General features: G+C 32.7%; 1 protein-coding gene across 17 annotated transcripts in view; it reads right to left on the reverse strand.

The window, feature by feature from the left end:
- PCDH15 (protocadherin related 15) overlaps window positions 1-21,310 on the reverse strand; it is a 634,897-nt gene that overhangs the window by 279,273 nt on the left and 334,314 nt on the right. For all 17 annotated transcript variants that reach the window (XM_045568054.1, XM_045568051.1, XM_045568050.1 and 14 more), the window contains 2 exons: window positions 12,437-12,549; window positions 114-320 (listed from right to left, as the gene is read on the reverse strand). In XM_045568054.1, the coding sequence (XP_045424010.1) occupies window positions 114-320; window positions 12,437-12,549 (320 nt within the window). The remainder of the gene's footprint in view (window positions 1-113; window positions 321-12,436; window positions 12,550-21,310) is intronic.

A 21,310-nucleotide genomic window follows, 5' to 3' on the forward strand; every position in this document is an offset into this window, starting at 1 on the left:
TTCTCTGTTCTATAGTTCATGTAGCCATATTTTTGAAATCTGTCCTTTTAAAATAAATATAACAACAGATGTGCTAAACAAACAAGAGCAATATATATATATATTTAACTTACATCTTCTATGTCTTTGTCCAGAGCTACTATTCTTAGAGGACTGGTCAAATTTAAACTGTCAGAAATGGTTGCACCCACAGGGGCAGATTCCAGAATATAGCCTTGATAACTGGACATTGTGAAGTACGGGCTTTGATTGTTTTCATCCAGTATTTCAATGTGTAGACTGGCAAAGGCAGGAAGAGGATGGCCATTGTCCTGTTCAGCCTAAAAATAATTTAAAGAAAAGATTAAAAGATTAAAAAAGTATATTTCATGCTATCATTTTGGAGTGTCACTTTTCATGCTATATATAGGGATTATCTTTTTAACTATAATCATCACAGAAAAAAGAAAGGCTGTAAGAGACCATTAGAAAACATAAATGAGGAAATTAAAGTTCAGAGAAGCTTAATCAACTGCATAGTCCCTGTTTTCAAACCCAGTATGTATTTTTTTAAAAAATTACTGCAATAAATTATTATAATTATTATTGCATGTAGTAAAGAGAGATAATTGTGCTTAAATATGTTTAGTTAGAAAATTAAGAGGTGAATACATTTGAATGAATTGCTGACAAAATGCTAAATAAAAGACAGAGAAAAAGATTTATAACCCTAATAAACTATTATACTTACTTCTCTCTCTTCCATGTCCTTTCATTCCACACTAATGATCAAATCTCTGCTATGATCTGAATGTTTTTGTACTCCCAAAATTCATCTGTTAAAATCCTAACCCCCCCCAAGGTGATGATGGCATTAAGAAGTATGGCCTTTAGAAGGTGATAAGGTCGTGAGGCCAGAGCCCTCATGAATGGGGTTAATGACCTTATAAAGGAGGCTCTAGAGAGATCCCTTGCCCATCCTTTCAGCATGTGAGAACATATCAAGAAGGCCCCCTTTATGAGGAAGTGGGCCCTCACCAGACACTAAACTTGCCAGTGCCTTGATCTTGGAATTTCCAGCTTCCAGAACCATGAGAAATAGATGTTTGTTGTTTATAAGCCACCTAGTTTATGGTATTTTGTTATAGCAGCCCACACAGACTAACGCAATCCCAAATAATTCACAATTCTGTATAAAACTGATAGACTAAGGCTATATTTATTGCCCATTGAACATCCCCAAAAGTATTCTAAAAAGGAACAGAGATAATTTCGTTGTAATATTTTAATAGCTATAAAATTTCAACATTATTTAACCAGAAGTGTTACTCAGGTAAAATTAATATGTATGTATTAATATTACATATATGGTTGTTTTCTTGTATATTTCCTCCTCTTAAATTTAAGAAATTGATGAAAATATCTATATCTAATAAATTTTCTTAGGAAATCTTCAAGTGGCCATGCTGTGAATGGGGAAACACCAACCCCAGATTTTCTTTTTTCTAAAAAAAAAATGTATTTTATTATAGAAAAATCAAAAAGTTTAATTTGGCTGGGCATGGTGGCTCACTCCTGCAATCCTAGCACTTTGGGAGGCTAAGGTGGGAGGCTGGCTTAAGGCTAGAAGTTCAAGGGCAGACTGAGCAACACAGCAAGACCACATCTCTACAAAAAAAAAAAAAACGTAAAATTTAGCCAGGTATGGTGGCCCAGCCACTCAGGAGGCTGAAGCAAGAGGATTGCTTTAGCCTAGGAGTTTGAGATTGCAGAGAACTATGATGATGTCAATGCACTCTAGCCTGAGCAACAAAGTGACAGAGTGAGACTCTCTCTCCAAAAAAAAAAAAAAATGGGAAAAGTTTATTTTAAGGAAGATTTCTAAAAAATGTCCACCCAAATTTAAGAGAAAACATTGATATAATTCAAGAGTATATACATTCATTGAAATGGATTCAAATTCTGTCATTTTTTTGTTGGTATGTTTTCTCTATTGTTAGAATAGTTGTATTTTGAAGTCAATTCAAAATGAAAATAAAATATTTGATATTAAACTCTCAAGTGCTGTTGTAGATGAAATAGTGACATTTTAGCTATGAAAGTTTATAAGTAGTTCAGATAGATATCTCTGATTGTTAAATGCTATGACAAGAACTTGGTCCTCTCAAGAACAGTTTAGTCCACATTATAGCAGCACTGAGTAGATTCCTAGGCCTGAGGGACTTAGATTGTTGGGCAACTGGGTTTAAAGATTAAAGAGCTTCCACTGGGGTAGTCTCAGCATCTAACTTGGAAACTAAGAAACTACAATAAACATTTGTTCACTGAGCAAAAAAAAAAAAAAAAAAAAGAAGAAGAAGAAGGAAAGTAGGTAATAAACTAAACTACAGTGATGTCTGCCAGAATTGGGGACTTTGGACCAAGATATCACAATATATTTTCACTTCATATTATTATTGATATTGAAGACATGTTGAAATATCATTTATTTCAATTACTAATTTGAAATTATGGTAGTTGATAAACCCATAGTGAAATAATTTTATATAATGCATTGATTTACAAAAACTACGATTTTTAATATTTTGTTATCTCTATTTAAACATGTTATATTTTCTTAATAATAATATATAGTTTATTTTACTCATTTAAATTTTCACTTGGCAGCTGAATGTCAGAGTGGTCCATGGCACAGCACAAAATGCTTATGGGCCTCTGCTCTGCACTAAGGAGAACAATACTGGAATGATGTTTGGTCCTGTCTGGAATTATGCATCCTTCGCACATAACCAGGTGTGCTGCTGACACCATCAGTATGGATAAGATCGTTTTGTATCCAGTGGTTGTGATTAATTTGTGCTGAGCCATAGATGTTCTTCTAGGAGTTCCCTCTGTGACATACATCAGGCTTTCTGGAGACAGCTGACCAGGGCAAAAGGTACAGTCTATGACTAGAAAAACATCATTTTTGCACTGTTTGAAACTAATTGGTCCATATGGGGTTCCAACCCAATGACCTTGAAATGATTTAAGCAGGGATGCTCTGCCTGACTCCTGCAGGCTTTGAGCAGTTTATACATGGAAGTCATTCTAATCAGGCCTTTGTCTCTCTCTTTCTTTCAAATCTGACTATTCTAATAGACATCATGTCATATTCAGGACATAAAGCTATGAAAAGTCACAAATTTTATAATTTGTGTCCTCCAGATAAACATACAGAAATACAAAATTTATGAGTTGTAAAGAAGTCAAAAAAAGCAAAATTTCATAAGAAGCTTATATTTTACATTCAATCATATGTCATTAGTTTTTACTGCCATCTGTGAAGCCAGTGAAAACATATTATTTGCATGATGAAAACAAAGTGATCCAATGAAGAGAGAAATAAAACTCAAATTAGATCTATGAAAATAATCTAATTCTTATCTTCCTCAAAAATAACGTATAAAAACTCTGCCTATTATTATCCTAATATTAGTTTGTCGTTAACGACTAAAACTTTTGGATTGCTACTATACATTTTGTTCTATTTGAGGTGTTTCAGATTACTAACCAGGTATCCATCTCCAAAGCCCACATTCTTAATCCTCATGCCATTTTGGATACCTAGATGTGAAAACATATATTTTTGTATTGATGGAAAAACAGAAAGCTTAGTTTTATGTTCAAGGCCGCATACCTTGTAAGTAATAGACAGACCTTGGGCCCAGACTCAGTTTTCCTGATTTATAAGAGGCCACACAAGGAAATTCATCACACATTTTTCAAATTTATAGAATACAAATGAATATCCAAAAGTAAGACTGATGGGAGACCTTAGTGGTTGGAAAGAATATTAACATAAATACTTATGATTAAATTAGAATTAAAATATGAAACTTAAAACAAATTAATACTATTATACTTTGTTCTTTAGTGGGTCCATGCATCAAACCATCATCCAGTCCTCTTTTCTTCTGTATAATATAAATAAGAGTTCTCAAAAATATGACTTGTCTGCTCCACTGTAATCAGAAGTGAATGAGATGAGGAGTATAAAACAGCAGGTCAAGTGACACAAGGTGTTATTTTTAAAAATCATTTAATCATATAAGATGACCTTATTTATATCTACAAACTCAATGCTTATGAGTTAAACATTATATTAAATGTCCAGTTTTGTTCGAAGAGAATCTGGGCATGTGTCCCATTTTCAGTAATGAGATCAAAGTAAAATTAAAGCCAAAAAATCAGATATATAAAAAACAAGCACATTACATGATCCTGATATGTATTAATCCATTGTCCTTTGGGATTAATGGTGTCAGGCATTTTGGCTTCTCTCACATAAGATAGTAGGTAGCTGTTACACTAAAAAAAAAAAAGCCTAGGATGAGTAGCTTAGGCCAAGTCTGCTCTAGCCTCTTATGAAAATGATTATCACTCTTTTTCACTTTCAGAAAAGTCTCAAATTTCAATTTGGACTTGAGTGTTGAAAATAGAGTGGGGGAAACACATTTATATATGCAAATTCTCCATAGGATCCTGCATCTCACTAAATTTCTATAAGGTTTTTGGGTCCAAAGCTCCAGTAACTCATAAAAAGTTACATTTCCTTTTATCCTATGTACATACACTTAATATGTAAATATTTTGGAATGTCTTAGAGAGAGAGAGAGAGCTATAGCAAGCCTATGCTCCCTGGGTCATATTAATATTACCCACTAATAATTAAAAATAAGAATATTCCATTATTTTTAGGCCTTTTTTTATAAAATTGACATCCTTAAAATCTACAGGGACCTCCTTTACTTAAAATTTAATACTCTAAAATATTAAAGAATCTGTAAAGAGTTTACTATAAGCCTATTTATGGTTGTTACTAAAAATATGTGAAAACTTACAAAACTGTATAATAATTTATCCAATAAAATACAAAGAATTATGTTGTATGTTATACAATGGATTTGTTTGTAATGTCATAAATACAGGGAAAGAGTACTTTCTTGGTTGGAAATAAATAAAATTTTTATGACAAAAAAGAAAAGATATCCTCACCAAATAGAATAAGGCAGCACACTCAAAAAGGCCTTATAATTTGACAACAAAATAATATTGACACCTTTCCCACCTAGGGAATATTTTTCATAAAATAAAATATATTTTATCTTCATTTCAAATAAGAACATGTCTATTCTGTTTATAATTTATTACAATGAAAGCATGAATCCTCAAAGTTCTTGTATACCTTTCAAACATAAAAATCTTTTTTTGCTTAGAGTTCAAAATATAAACTGACACTAGAATGACTAAATCAATTTTGAATGCTTTAAGGAAAAAATAACGCAGTCACTCTGGGGAGACTACAGCTTCAGAAAATTCTCACTTATCACAGATATGTCAAACTATTTGGCTGTTGTTTTGAACATGGAAATCATCTTAGTTATAAACAACATGACTAGCCAAAGATAAAATTATGATAGTGATGAAGTAGTAACTTTTTCTGGAATTCTTCTAACTCATGTTTTATTCCTCTTATTTTGTCCTGTGCTTTGTCTCCCCAATAAGCAATGATACCTTGTCCTACCTATGCTAGGATCTAATCCCATTCCCAGTTTTCTCTCAACCAGGAGAATTCTCCACTAAAGTGCCTTCTGTGACTTAGTCAATTAGAATAATCTCTCTTGCAATAATTGAATTTTAAAAAATCATCAACATCCAAAAACACTATCTCTAAATGGGTTGGTATTTTTCAGAGCCTGGAAAGTAGTGAGGGTGAGAGGTCAATGTTTCTCCTACTCACCAGGCTGTTCTTGAGAAAAACAGTAACAAACAGACCTATTTAGCCTACAGTTTTTCCAATATGCTCTTTTCTTTTTATATTTCTAGGCAACCAAGAAGCCTATGAAGAAATATTATTTGGGAACATTCATGTGGGGATGCTCATGAGGAACCTTATGTGCATGAAGGTTTGTGGAGTGGGGAGAATATGGCAAGAATGGCTCAGAAAACGGCATTTGTTTGAACATTTTACAATGTTTGGACTTGCTGTTGTACGTTTACAATGACCTCTGCAGACAAGAAGGACAAAAATCAAGGTACTGTGATGAGAAGGAATAAATTGCCTTCTTCTTCCAAGCAATGGCAGGTCACCTTGAGGGAAGGAAAGAAGCCAAGCAAAATATCACCTCTATGGGTCTGCTGTCAGCTTGCACATTTGGACAGCCACTCTATTCAACTGCGATACTTTATTTCTGTTTTGATTAACTCCACTGGATGAATAATGGGTGTGAGACTAGAGGACACCATACTTTCTTTCCTTCTATTAATTTCCATAATTGGCATAACAGTTAATTAATTTAGCCTAGTATTTGGAAGTTTTAGAAACATACCAGCAGTAAATAAAAAGATGAACATTTATCAATGTGTCAAATAGGTCAACTGATTTCAGAAAGTGGATTATTTATTTAGATATCCATGGAAGGATTGCTATTTTATTACTAGTAACAAATAATGTCTGAAATTTCTGTGGGATGATTTTGTCTAAAATGTATAATGACTTTCACTTTTCCTTACCTTAGAGAACTTGCTATTGGAGTAAGCTAAATAAAGAATGTGTACTAAGACATGGTATGCAATGGACTTAATATTTGTGTCCTCCTCAATTCTTAAGTTGAAATCCTAATCTCCAGTGGTGATGGCATTATGAGGTTGGGGTCTTTGTGAGGTGATTGGATCATGAGAATAGAGGCCTCATGAATGGAATCAGTGACCTTATAAAAAGGTACCTCAGAGAGCTAGTCTCATCCTTTTTCCACCAAGTGAGGATACAAGAAGTTGGCAATCTACAACCTGGAAAAGGGACGTGACAGGAACCATACATGCTGGCACCTGATCTTGGACTTCCAGCATCCAGAACAGTGAGACAGAACAGTGTTGTTTATAAGCCACCCAGTCTATAATACTGTGTTATAGTAGCCTAAACTAACTGACTAGGATGAGTGTGTGTGTGTGTTTCATTGATGAATCTGTAAGAATAGGACTAGGGACACACAATTAGAGTATTTCCAGAGATATGAAGGTATGTCATCCACAGTATTCATTTTGCTTCCTGTGGCTGGGCAACAGCAGTCCTCATTTTTCTTTTCCTTGGCCTAACCCTGGTTCATTGGTGGCTCCTGTTCAATCTCTCCTTAAGGGAATGTTCATGTCTTTCTTCTTTCCTCTCTTTTTTCAATAAAGTGATGTTATACACATACAGAAGAAAAAACAGTAACTTATTTTTCACAATCTCCTTAACAGATTTAATGAATTTTATTAGCTCTTTCATTTTCATGGGAGGTTCCATCCTTTCTATTTTAAGAAGTGATGACTGATGATCTGTGACTTGCTACTCTGCCAGACTCTGACACCTGTGATCTTTCAACTTGAAAAAGTCTCTGCTGGAAGTTCACATAGGGGGCAAATTGTAAATTGGCTTGAAGGCAATATGCAGCAGCATGATCTATTTTTGTTGTTGTTGTTGTAGCAATATTCTCTTGGCAATGTGGGAAGATGGATAAGACAAGGAAAAGAAGCAAAAGTTTGAAAGATTGTGTGAGATCATGGGCCATGAGAAGGTGAACTAGAGAGTTACAGTGGATGTGGGGACATAGGGAGATATTCAAGAGAAATTCCAGAGATATCTGGATGGGATTTTATAAGTTACTGGGTGAGGACATATGGGAGCGGAGATCTGTGAGGAACTGGAAGTGCCTAGTTTGAGTGGCTGGCCAATTGCAATATGATTAACTGAAAGAGAAGGCTTGGGATTTTATAGTGTCTTACATTTGTAATTTGATATAATTGTGTGATACTAGGAGTAGTTATCCCACCAATAATTGGGAATATGGACGGAAACACCAGAAGGTAAATATTTCTAAAAGCAAAATGTCCATATTTATGATTTTCTTGAGGCAGAGCTTTTATATATTTCTATCTCCTAAATGTTAAGCAAAATGCCAAACACTCAAAATAGATTAAGCAAGCTGAAAATTAGTAAATGCCATATGCTTTATAAACACTGAATCCAGGTTTTCTACTGAATTCCTATGAAGTAAAGTATAACTGATGTAATTATTCAAACAGTGGCTACATGTTTTCTAGAGTTTCAGGATTAAAGATTCATGCAGGCTCAAGGGTTGTAGTAGCTGTTCTCTTGGGCCTCAATCATTTCTCAGATGCTATTTTCCTATAACTCTCAAATTACTGAAGTAAGGCACCTTGCCAGGAGCACTGCAACACGGGCACTAATAGTCAAGCTCACTAGTTTTAATCCCCTGGCTTATTTTCTATGTCATATATATATATATTTTTTTTTTCTTTAGAAGAAACAGTTTTTTTTAATGCAGTCATAAATAGCTTTAACTGTGACTTAACATAGGTCTGAGTTTTTTCTAGGAATTGAATTTATTTGAGAATTTAATTGCATCTTTTATTTCTTGAACAGAAACATGACATAAAATTGTACCAAATACATACACTTTCAAATGTATTTATTTAAATAAAGATGTAAGTACCCAAATTTAGCAATCTTAAAAAATAAACTGTATCATGGAGAAAATTCTTACAGCAAATGTTTATTGAGCACCTTCTATGTGCTATATCTAGGTAGGGTGAGGGACACAAGATACAATGTAAAGAAACATTAAAATCTGCCCTCCTGTAAAGGTCAGGAGAAAATAAACAGGCAAATCTGTATTATCCTGGATAGAGCTGGAGTCCATTCTACTAAGTGAAGTATCACAAGAATGGAAAAATAAGCACCACATGTACTCACCATCAAATTGGTATTAATTGATCAACACTTGTGTGCACATACAGTAGTAACATTTATCGGGTGTCGGGCAGGTGGGGGGGAGGGGATGAGTATATTCACACTTAATGGGTGCAGTGTGCACCGTCTGGGGGATGGTCATACTTGAAGCTCTGACTAGGGTGGGTTAAAGGCAATATATGTAACCTAAATATTTGTACCCCCATAATGTGCTGAAATGAAAAAAATAATAATATAGAGGAATCGAGGCCACTATAAGAGCAAACAGGCTGCAAGGGGGCGGGTAGTTCTTCCTTTCTAGAGTGAGTGTCTTCTTAGTTGAAAACTGAAGCATCAGTTTGAGTTAGACTGCTGACAAGAAAAGAGAGGAATGGTTCAGGAAGAGAGTCAGCATCTCTAAATGCCTGCATGTCAGAAAGAGTATGTGGCTAGAACAGAGAGTGTGCCAAGTAACTGATGGGAGTTCAGAATTAATACTTTCATGACTTGAGAGGAAAAGAAGTTAAAGGCCAGTGTGCCAGACAGAGGGACCATAACACAATGGTATTTGTGACTTCACTGTTACCCTTGCTTAGTTGTTAATCAAAGGGATTTAGATTTAAAATAAAAAGCAATTATTCTTTGGGGAACTGAGAGACAGTGAATTATTAATAATTTACCCATTTAATCAGTTTTAATAATTAAATGCTAGCAGCTTTGTGCTGGATGCCTGGAGTATAAATATATCAACTGATAACACTTTAAAAGTACTGCACTTATAATAATGAAAGGGAATTTTCTGGGCTTTGTTATAGATGCTCCACACATGAGCTAATGCATTATTTTTTAGTACCTCAAATATGCTTTCATATTTTTACATGATAGGTGATTTTTGCTTTATGAGCATAATGATCAAACAACTTATCCAAACTGGGACATTTTCAAGAGTGAAAGCAGCATTATGAATAATTATATAAAGACAAAAGGCATAAACATGAACTGTCCTCGGTAAACCCAATGTATGATTCTTGTTCACACTGTGTACCACGTTTTAAAGGATGCTTAAATGATTACAATTATTTAAAATTTGGGATAGTGTTTTGACATGAAACATCCTTTTTCAATCAAACATTTTTGAATCTTTTCATGTTCTAGAGTTTGTGAAGTACTCCAGTTTGTCTTCCTAGTTCACCTTTACATTTTAATTTGCCAGTGTGCTGAATAAATCATTGGTAGAAATACAAAAAAAATGAAGATGATAAATCTCTAATTTGTGGCACTCACCAGTTGTTAAATGCACACATAGCTTTTTAAAGCAGAATTCTTCAAAGTTAAAAAGAAGGTATTTCATTTTATTTTATTTTTCTCAGCTTCTGAAACAGAAATTGGGATCAAGTCCAACAAAAACTTGTATGGCCAATGTAAAAATGAAGCAGTATTAAAATAAGGGAAGAATTTGAAAGACTTACTACAGAAGAGACCTGCCAGATTGTAGTATTTCAATGGTTCCCTGAACAATGCCACAATACTCAGCTATTATTCAAGCAGGTGGCACATTATTATTCTTACAGATTGATACCTTTGCTTATTATCCCCTTGACTGCACACAAAACACAGTAATTTGAATCTAATAATGTCTGTTAAAAACTTCCATTAATAATAAGAAAGTGTTATTAAAACAAAAAGAATCTGTGGCCTGCTCTAATTGATTTTTTTCTATAATTGATGGACTCAGTTACTCTGTATGTAGGTACACCAGGACAGCTGACTTTGATAATAAAGAAAAGTAATTGATTTTTAGTTTCAAATGTGTCAGTTTGGAAACAGTGCTTTGTAAGTTTCTTAACTCCCACAGAGAGCAGCACCACAAGACTCCAGGTAGATGCACAATAGATGATCAATACACATTTTGGAGTTTTAGATAGTCCCATGATAATTACAAAATACTCAATGCAAAAAGATGAATCTCATGCAAGGCCATTTAATACAGATGGTAAAAGTAATGTTTCTTTGTTGAATGACTCCTAAACCCTTACTGAATGAACCAAAGAAACTGCAATCATCCATCATGCTGTCTCCATGGCCTGGCTCTATACCTCATTTCCCTGTTAACTGCTTGTAGCCTGCTACATTATGTCTCCAGGCTTTTACTCCAGCACTTCTTTATGTTCAAACATATTCCCCACTATTATTCATTGGCCAAATTCTTTTGATTCAGCAACATTTGGTTTGGGGAATTCTTCAGAAAATCCTCTTTGAGTCCCCAGATTAATTTAAATGTCCCAATTCTATGGATTGCTAGTATTTTTTACATGTTTTCCTCTTGCATTTGATGTGTTATATTTGATTTGTTTGCTTATATAACTCTCCTTCTAAACTATAAGTTTTTCAAGAACAAAGTACCACTAAATAAACACAGGTCTGGCATGTATACTACAACTGGTACACATGCCAGTAAGAACATAGCTCCTACTTTGAGCTAAAATTATTAATATATGTGCACATAATATTGTTTGCAGTTGGACTTATGGATAGTTAAACCAGAGAACAAATTTTAAGCAATTGCATATTTGTGAAGTGAAAATAGCATAGCTTTAGTTTAGATAAAACTATATTTGAATCCCAATTCTGCCCCTCATTAGTAATGTAATTCTGAGCTAATCATTTACCTTACCTGAACTTCAGTTTCCACATTTTGTACAAATGAGCCCAGTAGTAAGATTGTGGCAACAGTTCAATGAAAAATGTATATAAAGCAGCTGGCATAAAGTATATGCTCAGTAAGTTTCCTTACCTTAATTGCTTTTCCTCTAATACTTTTAAATTTTAAAAAAGTGAGAAAAATACCACAGGGCTGCATTTCTAGAGCTATTTTTTTGGTATGCTTAAATATGAAAATATTATGCACTATATACTAAACTTATGTTGTACCTTTGCTTTTGTCTTTTCTTTTACTTATAATGCCCTTCTCCCAGTCCCCATCTCCACTTGGCAAATTCCTATTTTTCCTTTGCTGTCCAGCTTTAATCTCATCTTCTCAATGAAGTCCATCAGAATCAACTGGAAGATCATCTGGATTTCCACATATCTCTTTCACGATGTCATTGCAACATGTTAGATATTATTAAACCAAAATTGTACTGCAAAATAGATTACCTTAGTTTTGAAAATTTTCAGGTCTAGGATCATCTTTCAACACAAAGAAAATAATGAGACATATACTGAAATATTCTCTGGATAAGCAAGACCTTTCACTTTTATGTTAGAAAAAGCAGCAGCATTTAATCAAATAATGTGTTATTAAAATTTAAAAATGTAAATCAAGCATATTTTAAATATATTCATTGGTTATGCTTCTGTGGTCAAAAACTAATTCCTTTTCATAGAAAAATAAATGTTAGAAGATGTAATGAATTATGTAGAATTATATACATTTGACCAGGGCATTTATTACATATAAAAAATACTTAGTATTTTATTACATAGTGCTATAAAAATTGTTTTAGAGAAAAGCAACACAATATATTAAAATTATACTTGCTCTTTTTTTTAACAGACAACTGGTAAATTGCTGTCCACATTAATTTTAATTTTTATAATGTAAAAGTGTCTACAGTAGCCGCTGCAGGTTTCTTTGATTAGTAATTCACAAACACAAGGAGATAAGATATTAGTTTAATTTACCTTAATAACCAAATCAAATTTCTGGTGAAAGTCTCTGTTTACTGGTTCCAGGAGACTAAGTTCTGCAGTCCTAGGATGCATATGGAAAAATCGTGGGTAATCCTCAGGAGTCCCTGAAAGACATTGAGATTTCAGCACATAATTAAGAACAATAAGTAATATGTGTATCTGCTTTATTTATTTCCATTCATTAGCTAAGGAACAAAATTACAATTTCATTAGTAAATTAAGTTTCAAAATTATGCAGTCAAGGGAAAGAAGACACACATGTAGTATATAATTAATTAGCTTATTTATGAGTAAGAAAATGAAAAATAGTTGTTTGGATGATTTTCCAAATATTTTTTATTAAGAGAGTTCTTTAATTAATTTGAAACTTCATCACATAAAAAGAGATATGAGGTAGAGGGAGAGTAAATTTTAGATTATAAAATTGTATTTTAATGGTGCATAAATCTAAATTATAGCCTGCATGATCTTTCAACATATCTTGTAATAAATAATGGTTTGTAATTTGTACCAAATATCGAGATGCTTGCAAATTAATAAGAACATATCCTATTCCATCAAGGTAAATATTTTTCTTAAGATAAGTATCTAGATAATTATGTCAACCACAGTAAATTAAAATATAGGTTTTGATTATCCTCAATGTCTAGGGAGGCTATTTATTAAATGCAGGCATTTCAGTAAGTTGAAATACATTTTTTCTTAAATAAATTTCTTTCAATTGTTATCTTGCTTTGTGTACTGAAACATTCTTTTTCCCAAAGTGAAGAAAGACTAGAAGTCAAATCATAGAACTGTGCGGTATATACATTTGGACAAACAATAAGAGTAAAATAACATAGCTCCCAGTTTTTGAAGCCAAGTATATGATAAAAGCTTTATATAAGTAACCATCAATAACCCTGCAAATCATTTCCATTCTACAGATAAGGATTTTGGAGGTTTGAAAAATTAAATAACTTATCCAAGTCAAAAAACAAACAAACAAACAAAAAAAAAAACAATTAGGGACAGAGTCTGCATTCAAATCCAGGCTGCCAGAAGTAAAACATACCCAGAAATGGGCTTATTGCTACTACTCCTTCGCTTCAACTATGAGACAAGAAAGGAAATTCTCCTGGACATTATGTTAGGAAGGGGGAAAAAAAAAACAAAAAAACAAAAAACAGAAAATTAATTTACATAATTAAAATGGGCTAAAAATCCAGAAATGGTCAGAATTACAGATGAAATTTAATATATGATAAAGGAGTTATCACTCCTAACAAGAGAGTCATGCAGAAAATGGTGGAATTGTATCCATTTTTCATATAATGTACTAGAGCAAACACCAAATGGAGAAGATATCCATGTATAATAAATAATAAAACAATATAAACACTATTCATAGATTAAAACATGGATAAATTTTACTCTAACATGAGAGTGGGCAAACCTTTCCTAACTACGCCTCAAAATCAAGAAGCAATAAGGGAAAAGGTAAATAAATGCGACTATATTACAAAATTGCATGGCAAGATACAATAAACAAAGTAAAACCACAGTGACAAACTGGGAAAAAATATTTGCAATTTATATCTGAGACAAAATGTTCTTATCTCTTATATAGAGAGAGATTTATAAATTACCTAAGAAAGAAAGACTGAGTGATGCCTTATATTAATGAAAGGTTGGGGCTAGCTGCTAGAGAATGAACAAGTAGTTCACAGAAAAGGAAAGGCAAATAACTCTCAATCATAAAAGAAGATGCTCACCTCTATATATAAGAAGAAAAATACAAAATAAAACTTAACTAAGATTCCATTTGTCACTTGCTAGATTAGCAATTGTCTCAATTGCACACCATATTCTATGATGAGCCTGCAAGAACATAGGCACTTTTGGACATAGGTGGTGTTAATAAAAGAGTGCTTTAAAACTTATGAAGGAGAACTTGGCATAATCTATCAAAATCATAGTAATGTTTACTTTTTGACCCAGAAATTCCACTTCAAGGACATTTTTGCATTATAATAATGAAAGATAAATAACCACTTAAATATACATCAATAGTGGTCTGGCTGAATAGTGAAACATCCTAAAGTGGATGATAATTCAAACGTAAAAACAAATGATAGATATCTTTACCTATTACTATAGAGTTATTTTCAGATATATTAAGTGAAAAAAAGTGATATGGAAAAAAGGGTCTATAAAAGAATAACTTTTAGAAAAGAGAGTATACACATATTTAAAAGGTAATGCATATGCATATTAAAATATACAAAAATAAGCCATAACATTAAAAATTGATTACATATGAGAGAGAGAGAGAAGAGAATGAGAGAATATGAGTGGGAGGCATAGGTATTAAAATTAGGCTTCATTAACTATATTAGTCTTTCTTATTTTGAAGCCATATACATGTTATATATTATTATAGAACAAATTGACTTTAAAGACTTCTCAAAATATAAAACAAAACAAAATCAATCTAAATAGGCAGTCATTTGAGATATAAGCACAAACAGAAAAGAATTACTCCAGATGACTATGACTTTAAAAGACAATAACTTGACATCACATCCTCAGTGTAATATAGCCTAAGAACAATAGAAAAAAAAAATTAAACTGTCTACAGCAGCAGTCCCCACAATTTTTCCACAGATGGGATTGGGAGTTGGGGGTTAACGGGAGGTGGGGGGCAGAGCTCTGCCACTGGTGCGAGGATGGGAGCAGCTGTAAATACAGATGAAGCTTAAAAGCTTCACCAGCTCACTTGCCGCTAACCCCCTGCTGTGCAGGAGGGTTCCTAAGTTTCAAGAAAGACAATTTTTCCACAGACAGGAGGGGAGAGGGCAGAGCTCAGGCAGTGATACACAGCCTGGTTCCTAACAGGCCACAGCCCCAGGGGTTGGGGACCAATGATCTACAGTAATCATATTATTGGTGGCAATATTGGTGTTGTTATTCTAAGATGGCTGTAGGAGTATTTTATAATAAATTAAGTGAGTACATAATTGTGTCATGTTTTAATTCTATTATTCTCAGTATTGTAAAGAGGATTCTTTGGGGAAGGGACAAAGGAGATAAAAACATAAGATTAAAGAGGTTAGATAAAAGCACCTATAGTTTTAATCTTGAATTGGCAATATAAATTTAAACTCAGGTTGTAGTGTATTGTAAGAAACAAAATACATACAGCATAGCTCTGAATACAGAACTAAAAGAAGTAAAAATAATGGCCAACTTAGAAGTAAAGAACATTTCTAGTGTTAAGATTCTGATTTTTGAAATACCATTTACCACTAAAAGAAATTAAGGTTTCTGAAAGAGAAAGTTGATTCCAGATCCAGAGCAGAAAATCATCAAGATAACCGTGAAACACCTGGGCATACCAAGTAGCAAGAAAGATACCCAAAACTACTAAGCTGGTGTCAAAAGTACTCAAGAACCAACAAGAAAAAGGTTTCCTCTGGCTAAAGATGGGGCAGTTTGAGCATCGATAAAGATATTAGTAATGATTTGAAACAGATTAAATATGCTTAAATCCATAAGTTCATAATAACCATGAAAAAAGAACACCTTATTGATCACTTCTGGAGGATACCTGGGAAACATTTTGAAAACTGGAAAATAAGAAAACATTATGCATGTTCTGCTTTTTCCATATGATACATAATACTCAGTAAACAAACAATTGATGAATTAAGTTTCTCTTTATGGAATTATTCTAGCTAATAATATAAAAAGAGTGATAAAATTAGAGTGCCAACATTTTACAACTCCTCATAAATTAATGGATCACAAGTTTGAGCATCAACTGCTGCTAACAGCACAAAAGAGATAATTCATGCCTCCCAATGAAAGAATTAATTCACCATCATCAGCTACAAACTGGGGGCTGTGTCCATAAATTTTTATGTTGAAGCCCTCACTCCCGATGTGACTGTATACAAAGACAGAGCCTTTTAAGGAGATAATTAAGGTTAAATGATGTCATATGGATAGGCTCCTAATCTGATAGGACTGGTGTTCTTATTAATAGAAGAGGAAGAGATACTGTAGTGTGTTCTCTCTCTTTCTGTCCCTCTTACTCTCTCTTTTCCTCCTCCCTTCTCTCTCTCTCCCTTGCCCTCTATCTCTCTCTATTCCTTTCATTCTCTCCAAGTTCACATAAAGGTCACATAAGGACACAGCAAGAAAACATCAATCTACAAGCCAGAAAGGCCTCACCAGAAACCAACCATGGCAGCACCTTGATTTGAGCTTCCAGCCTCCAAAACTATGAGAAAACAAATTTCTGTTGCTTAAGCTACCCAGACTATGGTGTTTTGTAATGGCATTCCATATAGAGTAATATACTATATATTAAATAGTTCTGAGAAAACAAACAAAAACCTTTATTTGATTAAGCTTCAAAATTTAGAGGAAATGCAAGGGACAGAGGAACATGTAAAATTACACCAAGGGGAGCACAATCCAGACTATGGGAGACACCATAAGAGAAACAACTTGACTTTTTAAAATAAACAAATCTCAAGGAAAAAGTTAAAAAATACAATAATAATGCAAAGAGAACCAGTGTAGATTAAAAATGACTTCAGAAAATATCAATCACAATGTATGAACCTTATACGAATCCTGGTTCCCCTGCCCTCTTACCCTATTAAAAAAAAAAAAGAAGAAAAAAACTGCAAAAACAAAAATAAATTTGTGAGAAAATGATGATAAACACTAACTGGATGTTTAATAATAAAAATGGTTGTTAGATATTTTTATGTGAATGTGATATTGTAGCAATTATGATATTGTAGAAATGTTTTAAGGAGTTATTTTGTAGACATACATAGTAAATATTTATAGATTAAAATGAAATATCTGAGATTTTCTTCAAAACAATTATGTAGAGGTAAATGGATAGAAAAACAGAAACAAATTTTGGCCAAATGTTCATAATTCTTGAAACTAAGTGATGCTAAATGGTGATTTATTTGCTATTCTCACTTCTTTTTTATATACTTGTAATTAAATTTTTTAAAAATGCAATGTAATTTACAGTTAGTTTTGGTTGGGTATTACTCTCATCAGAGTAGAATGGAGCAGGGTGTATGAAAGGATGAACCAAAAATCAAAGAAGCTGATTGAATAATAGCTGATCTGGGAAAATAATTTAATTTCCTAGAGAGTAACACTTATTTGCAGTTAATTCTGGAGTTACTGTGGAGAAAACTTTATCTCTTTATTTATCAATTTTCTTCCTTGTTTAAGTGTCAAAACAGCCCTAGGGGAAATATATTATTATTTGATCTATGAAGAAATTAACACTCAGAGGGATTAAGTAAAATGTTTTGAACTTCCACAGCTAGTAAATAACTGAGCCAGATTCAAACTCAAGGTATGTAATTCCACAGTCTATACACTTTCCTTTTATGCTATATAGTCTATATCCAATGAATTAGACACTTGGGCCCTATTGGCCTTCTTAAGGTTAGTTTTTAGGCATCATTATATAATTGTATCATTATATACAATTTTCTGAATTTTTAGGTATGTATAGGTTTGTGTAACCACCACCAAAATTAGAATAAAGAATGATTCTATGATCAAAGAATTCCTTTATGTTTTGCTCCCCATATTCTAATGCCTAGCAACCACTGATTTGCTCCCTATCACTACATTTTCATCCTTCTGAGAATGCCATTTAAGTGGAATTATACAGTATGTAGACTTTGATACTGGCTTCTTTTAACTGAGTATAAAGCATTAGAGATTCATCTAAGTGGCTGTGTCTCTTAATAACATCTTTTCATTATTAAGTAATATTTAACTTTTTAAGAAACTCCCAAATTACTTTCCAATGCAGCTATATCATTTCACATTCCCACTGGGAGTGTATAAGAGTTCCAGATCCTCCACATCTTCATCAACCCTTGATGTGGACAGTCTTTTCAAATTTTAGCCATTCTGGTGGGTATGTAGCTGTATTCATTGAGGCTTTGATAAGCATTTCCCCAATAGCTACTGAAATTGATCAACTTTTCACATTCTTATTTACAGTTTGTGTACTTCTATGATAAATGATTTAACACTTTTTTCCATTTTGTAACAGTGGTTTGTCTCATTTTTATTACATTGTGTTTTCCTATAGTCCCAATATAGGTCATGTGTTGGACATATACTTTGCAAAATATATTCTCTTTTCTGTCACTTGACTTTTCAATCTATTATCAGTGTCTTTTGAAGACTAAATTAATTTTTACCTTCATGATGTCAAATTTTTAATTTTTCCTTTTATATGTTTTCAATTTTGTTATATTTAAGAAACTGTTGCCAATCCTAAGGTCACTAAAATTTTTACTGATGTTGTATTTTAGTTGTTTTATAGTTTTAGTTTTTACATTTAGGTATAGAAAGATTTTAAAGTTAATTTTTGAACATGGGGCAAGGTATGGATTGAGGTTTATTTGTTATATATGGCTGTCCGATTGTTCCAGCAATATTAGTTGCAAAGATTAACTTTTTATTCATTGAATTGCCTTTGTGATTCATATTATTAAAGTATTCATACCCTAACAAATTTTTCTAAGAGCTGTATTTAAGCATTACTTATGAGCATAGCATTTCTGACTCTCTAGATGTAGCTGATCAGGTGAATTATGGACACCTGGCCTAAAATATATAATTATGAGATTCTCTTCCAACAATTTTCATTTTCAGCAAAAGATCAAAACATAGTTATGAGAATTGAACAACTATAATAAACCTCTAGAGGAAAGGATTTTTAATCCCTCTTATTTAATCTTATTTAATCCCTGAAATTCCTATTTCCTCTCCTTAAAATGCTATATTTTTCAATATTTCCTTGAATTGTGGAAGAAAACCAAGTCCTTTCAATAAATTTCCTTTTCTGTCAAGATGAACTCAAGTTCGTTGGCTATTTTTAACAAACAAGTCCTATCCAAGGAAATATTTGTTTTTAATGCTTGATACATTGGAAAATGTGCATTCAATATAATGCAAAGCACTTTTTCTTTTCCACTAAAAATGTAGCTCTTCACATATACTATTTAACTAGTAATCTGATATACACAGAAATATAAGAGAATCCTGTCTACTGGTTGTCATGAAGATTTATGGTTATTCCTCAAATTTTGACATCGTAGATAGGCAAAAATTTATGATAGGTCTCCGTCAAATGTTACTAATGAATACACCCACAATTTCCTCTAGGAGAACAAAAGCAATTATAATATGTAACTTATCTCTGCATGATTTTCTATGAAAACATTTAGTAACTCCTGAATGCTAAATACCTTGCAGAAGCCAGGGTATTCAAGTACAAAAATATTGTCCAAGAATAGAAGTACATGTCTAAGTTCAAAGTCTCTACAGATTCACTAAATTTGTCCCATTTGGAAAATGTGATGTTCATTCCATTTAGCAAAGCTTAATTCAGCTAAAAATATTGCTTCTTCCAAAACATCTCCAAAGCTCAGGGTTTTCTATATCTAGTCCTTATTTCATTTAATCTTGGAGGTAATTGTATTAATATTCTATTCCTCTGATATTCAATTCACCTGCTACCCTTTTTATATAAGTAAAGTTTTGTTAATAGTTTTAACCATATTTTCTTCTATGCCTTCAAAGAGCATTTATTTTTGTATCAAATTATCCCTAGGTTAAATTATATGTGATAGAAATGACCTCTAATTTCTTGCTATTCTCTTCCATTAGTTTTAATTTTAGCAACAGTTTTCTTTTCAGCTACTCCATTTCCTTGGTGCATAATTCCAATTGCAAACAGTCAACTACCTTTATCCTACCTCTATATCCTCCAAATTACCTCAGCTCTAAATCCATTCTCTTTGTAAAACTTCTTTGTAAGCTATTTCTGATGAATAACAAACTTAATTTTCTTATCTAAATTTTAACAAACTTAATTTTCTCATCTGTAATGCTCTCCCCCCAAAATTTCAAATCCTCATTTCCTTGTCCTTTAAGAACGCTAATTTTTTTATATTAGTAGCCACTTTCTCAACTTAGAAAAATTCTACAAATATTTGCCTGGGGTGTTTTTCCTATGCATTTTTATTACAATGCTTCTATATATATAGTTCTTGGTCTACCTGCACTAGAAAGACCAAAGATCCTATCTCAATCTTCTGACTCAGAACCGCTGAAAAGGAAGGTTAGGGACACCTCTTCGAATAACCTCAGGGGATTCTCAGAGTCTTTGAAATTTGAGACCATAATTTCAGGGAATATGACATATTCATATCTGTTATTTAAACATAAAAACAATTTCAAACCCAGGAACCAAATTCATGCTAATTGTACCACTGCTTTTCTGACTGTGGAGATTCAAATCCCCAAATTACTCTCACTACCCAACTGGCCATACATTCTACAAGTGATTCTTTCTTGCCTATGTCATTCTTTCCAATGTGTTTCTTTTTTATAATCCTACTCTCTTTCCTTATTTAGACTTTTGTCCCTTCATACTTCTACCACTGTAAAAGTCTAAAATCTTCTCACATTCCATCATTTATAATCATTGAAGTAAACTTTCTAAAGTGGCACTTTTATCTCTTAATTATCTAGACACAATTTTACCTATTGTATATTGTGATAATCCCTAAAGTGGGTGGTGAGGAAAAACATACAAAATTTTTATGTTTTATTCATTGGTGCAATTTACATACAGTGAAATACATATATCTTAAGCTTTAATATTTTAGGGCAATTGTACAGACTTATGTAATCACCACTCCTATTAAAACCTTAATTTCATATTTATTTTCAACTAAAAATAATATAAAAAATATGCTTAAGCAACATTTTACATACCAGTTGACACTGTTGTTGCTCTTAGTATATTTTAGG

Source organism: Lemur catta, chromosome 14 (assembly GCF_020740605.2).
Source record: "Lemur catta isolate mLemCat1 chromosome 14, mLemCat1.pri, whole genome shotgun sequence".
Lineage (NCBI taxonomy): Eukaryota > Metazoa > Chordata > Mammalia > Primates > Lemuridae > Lemur > Lemur catta.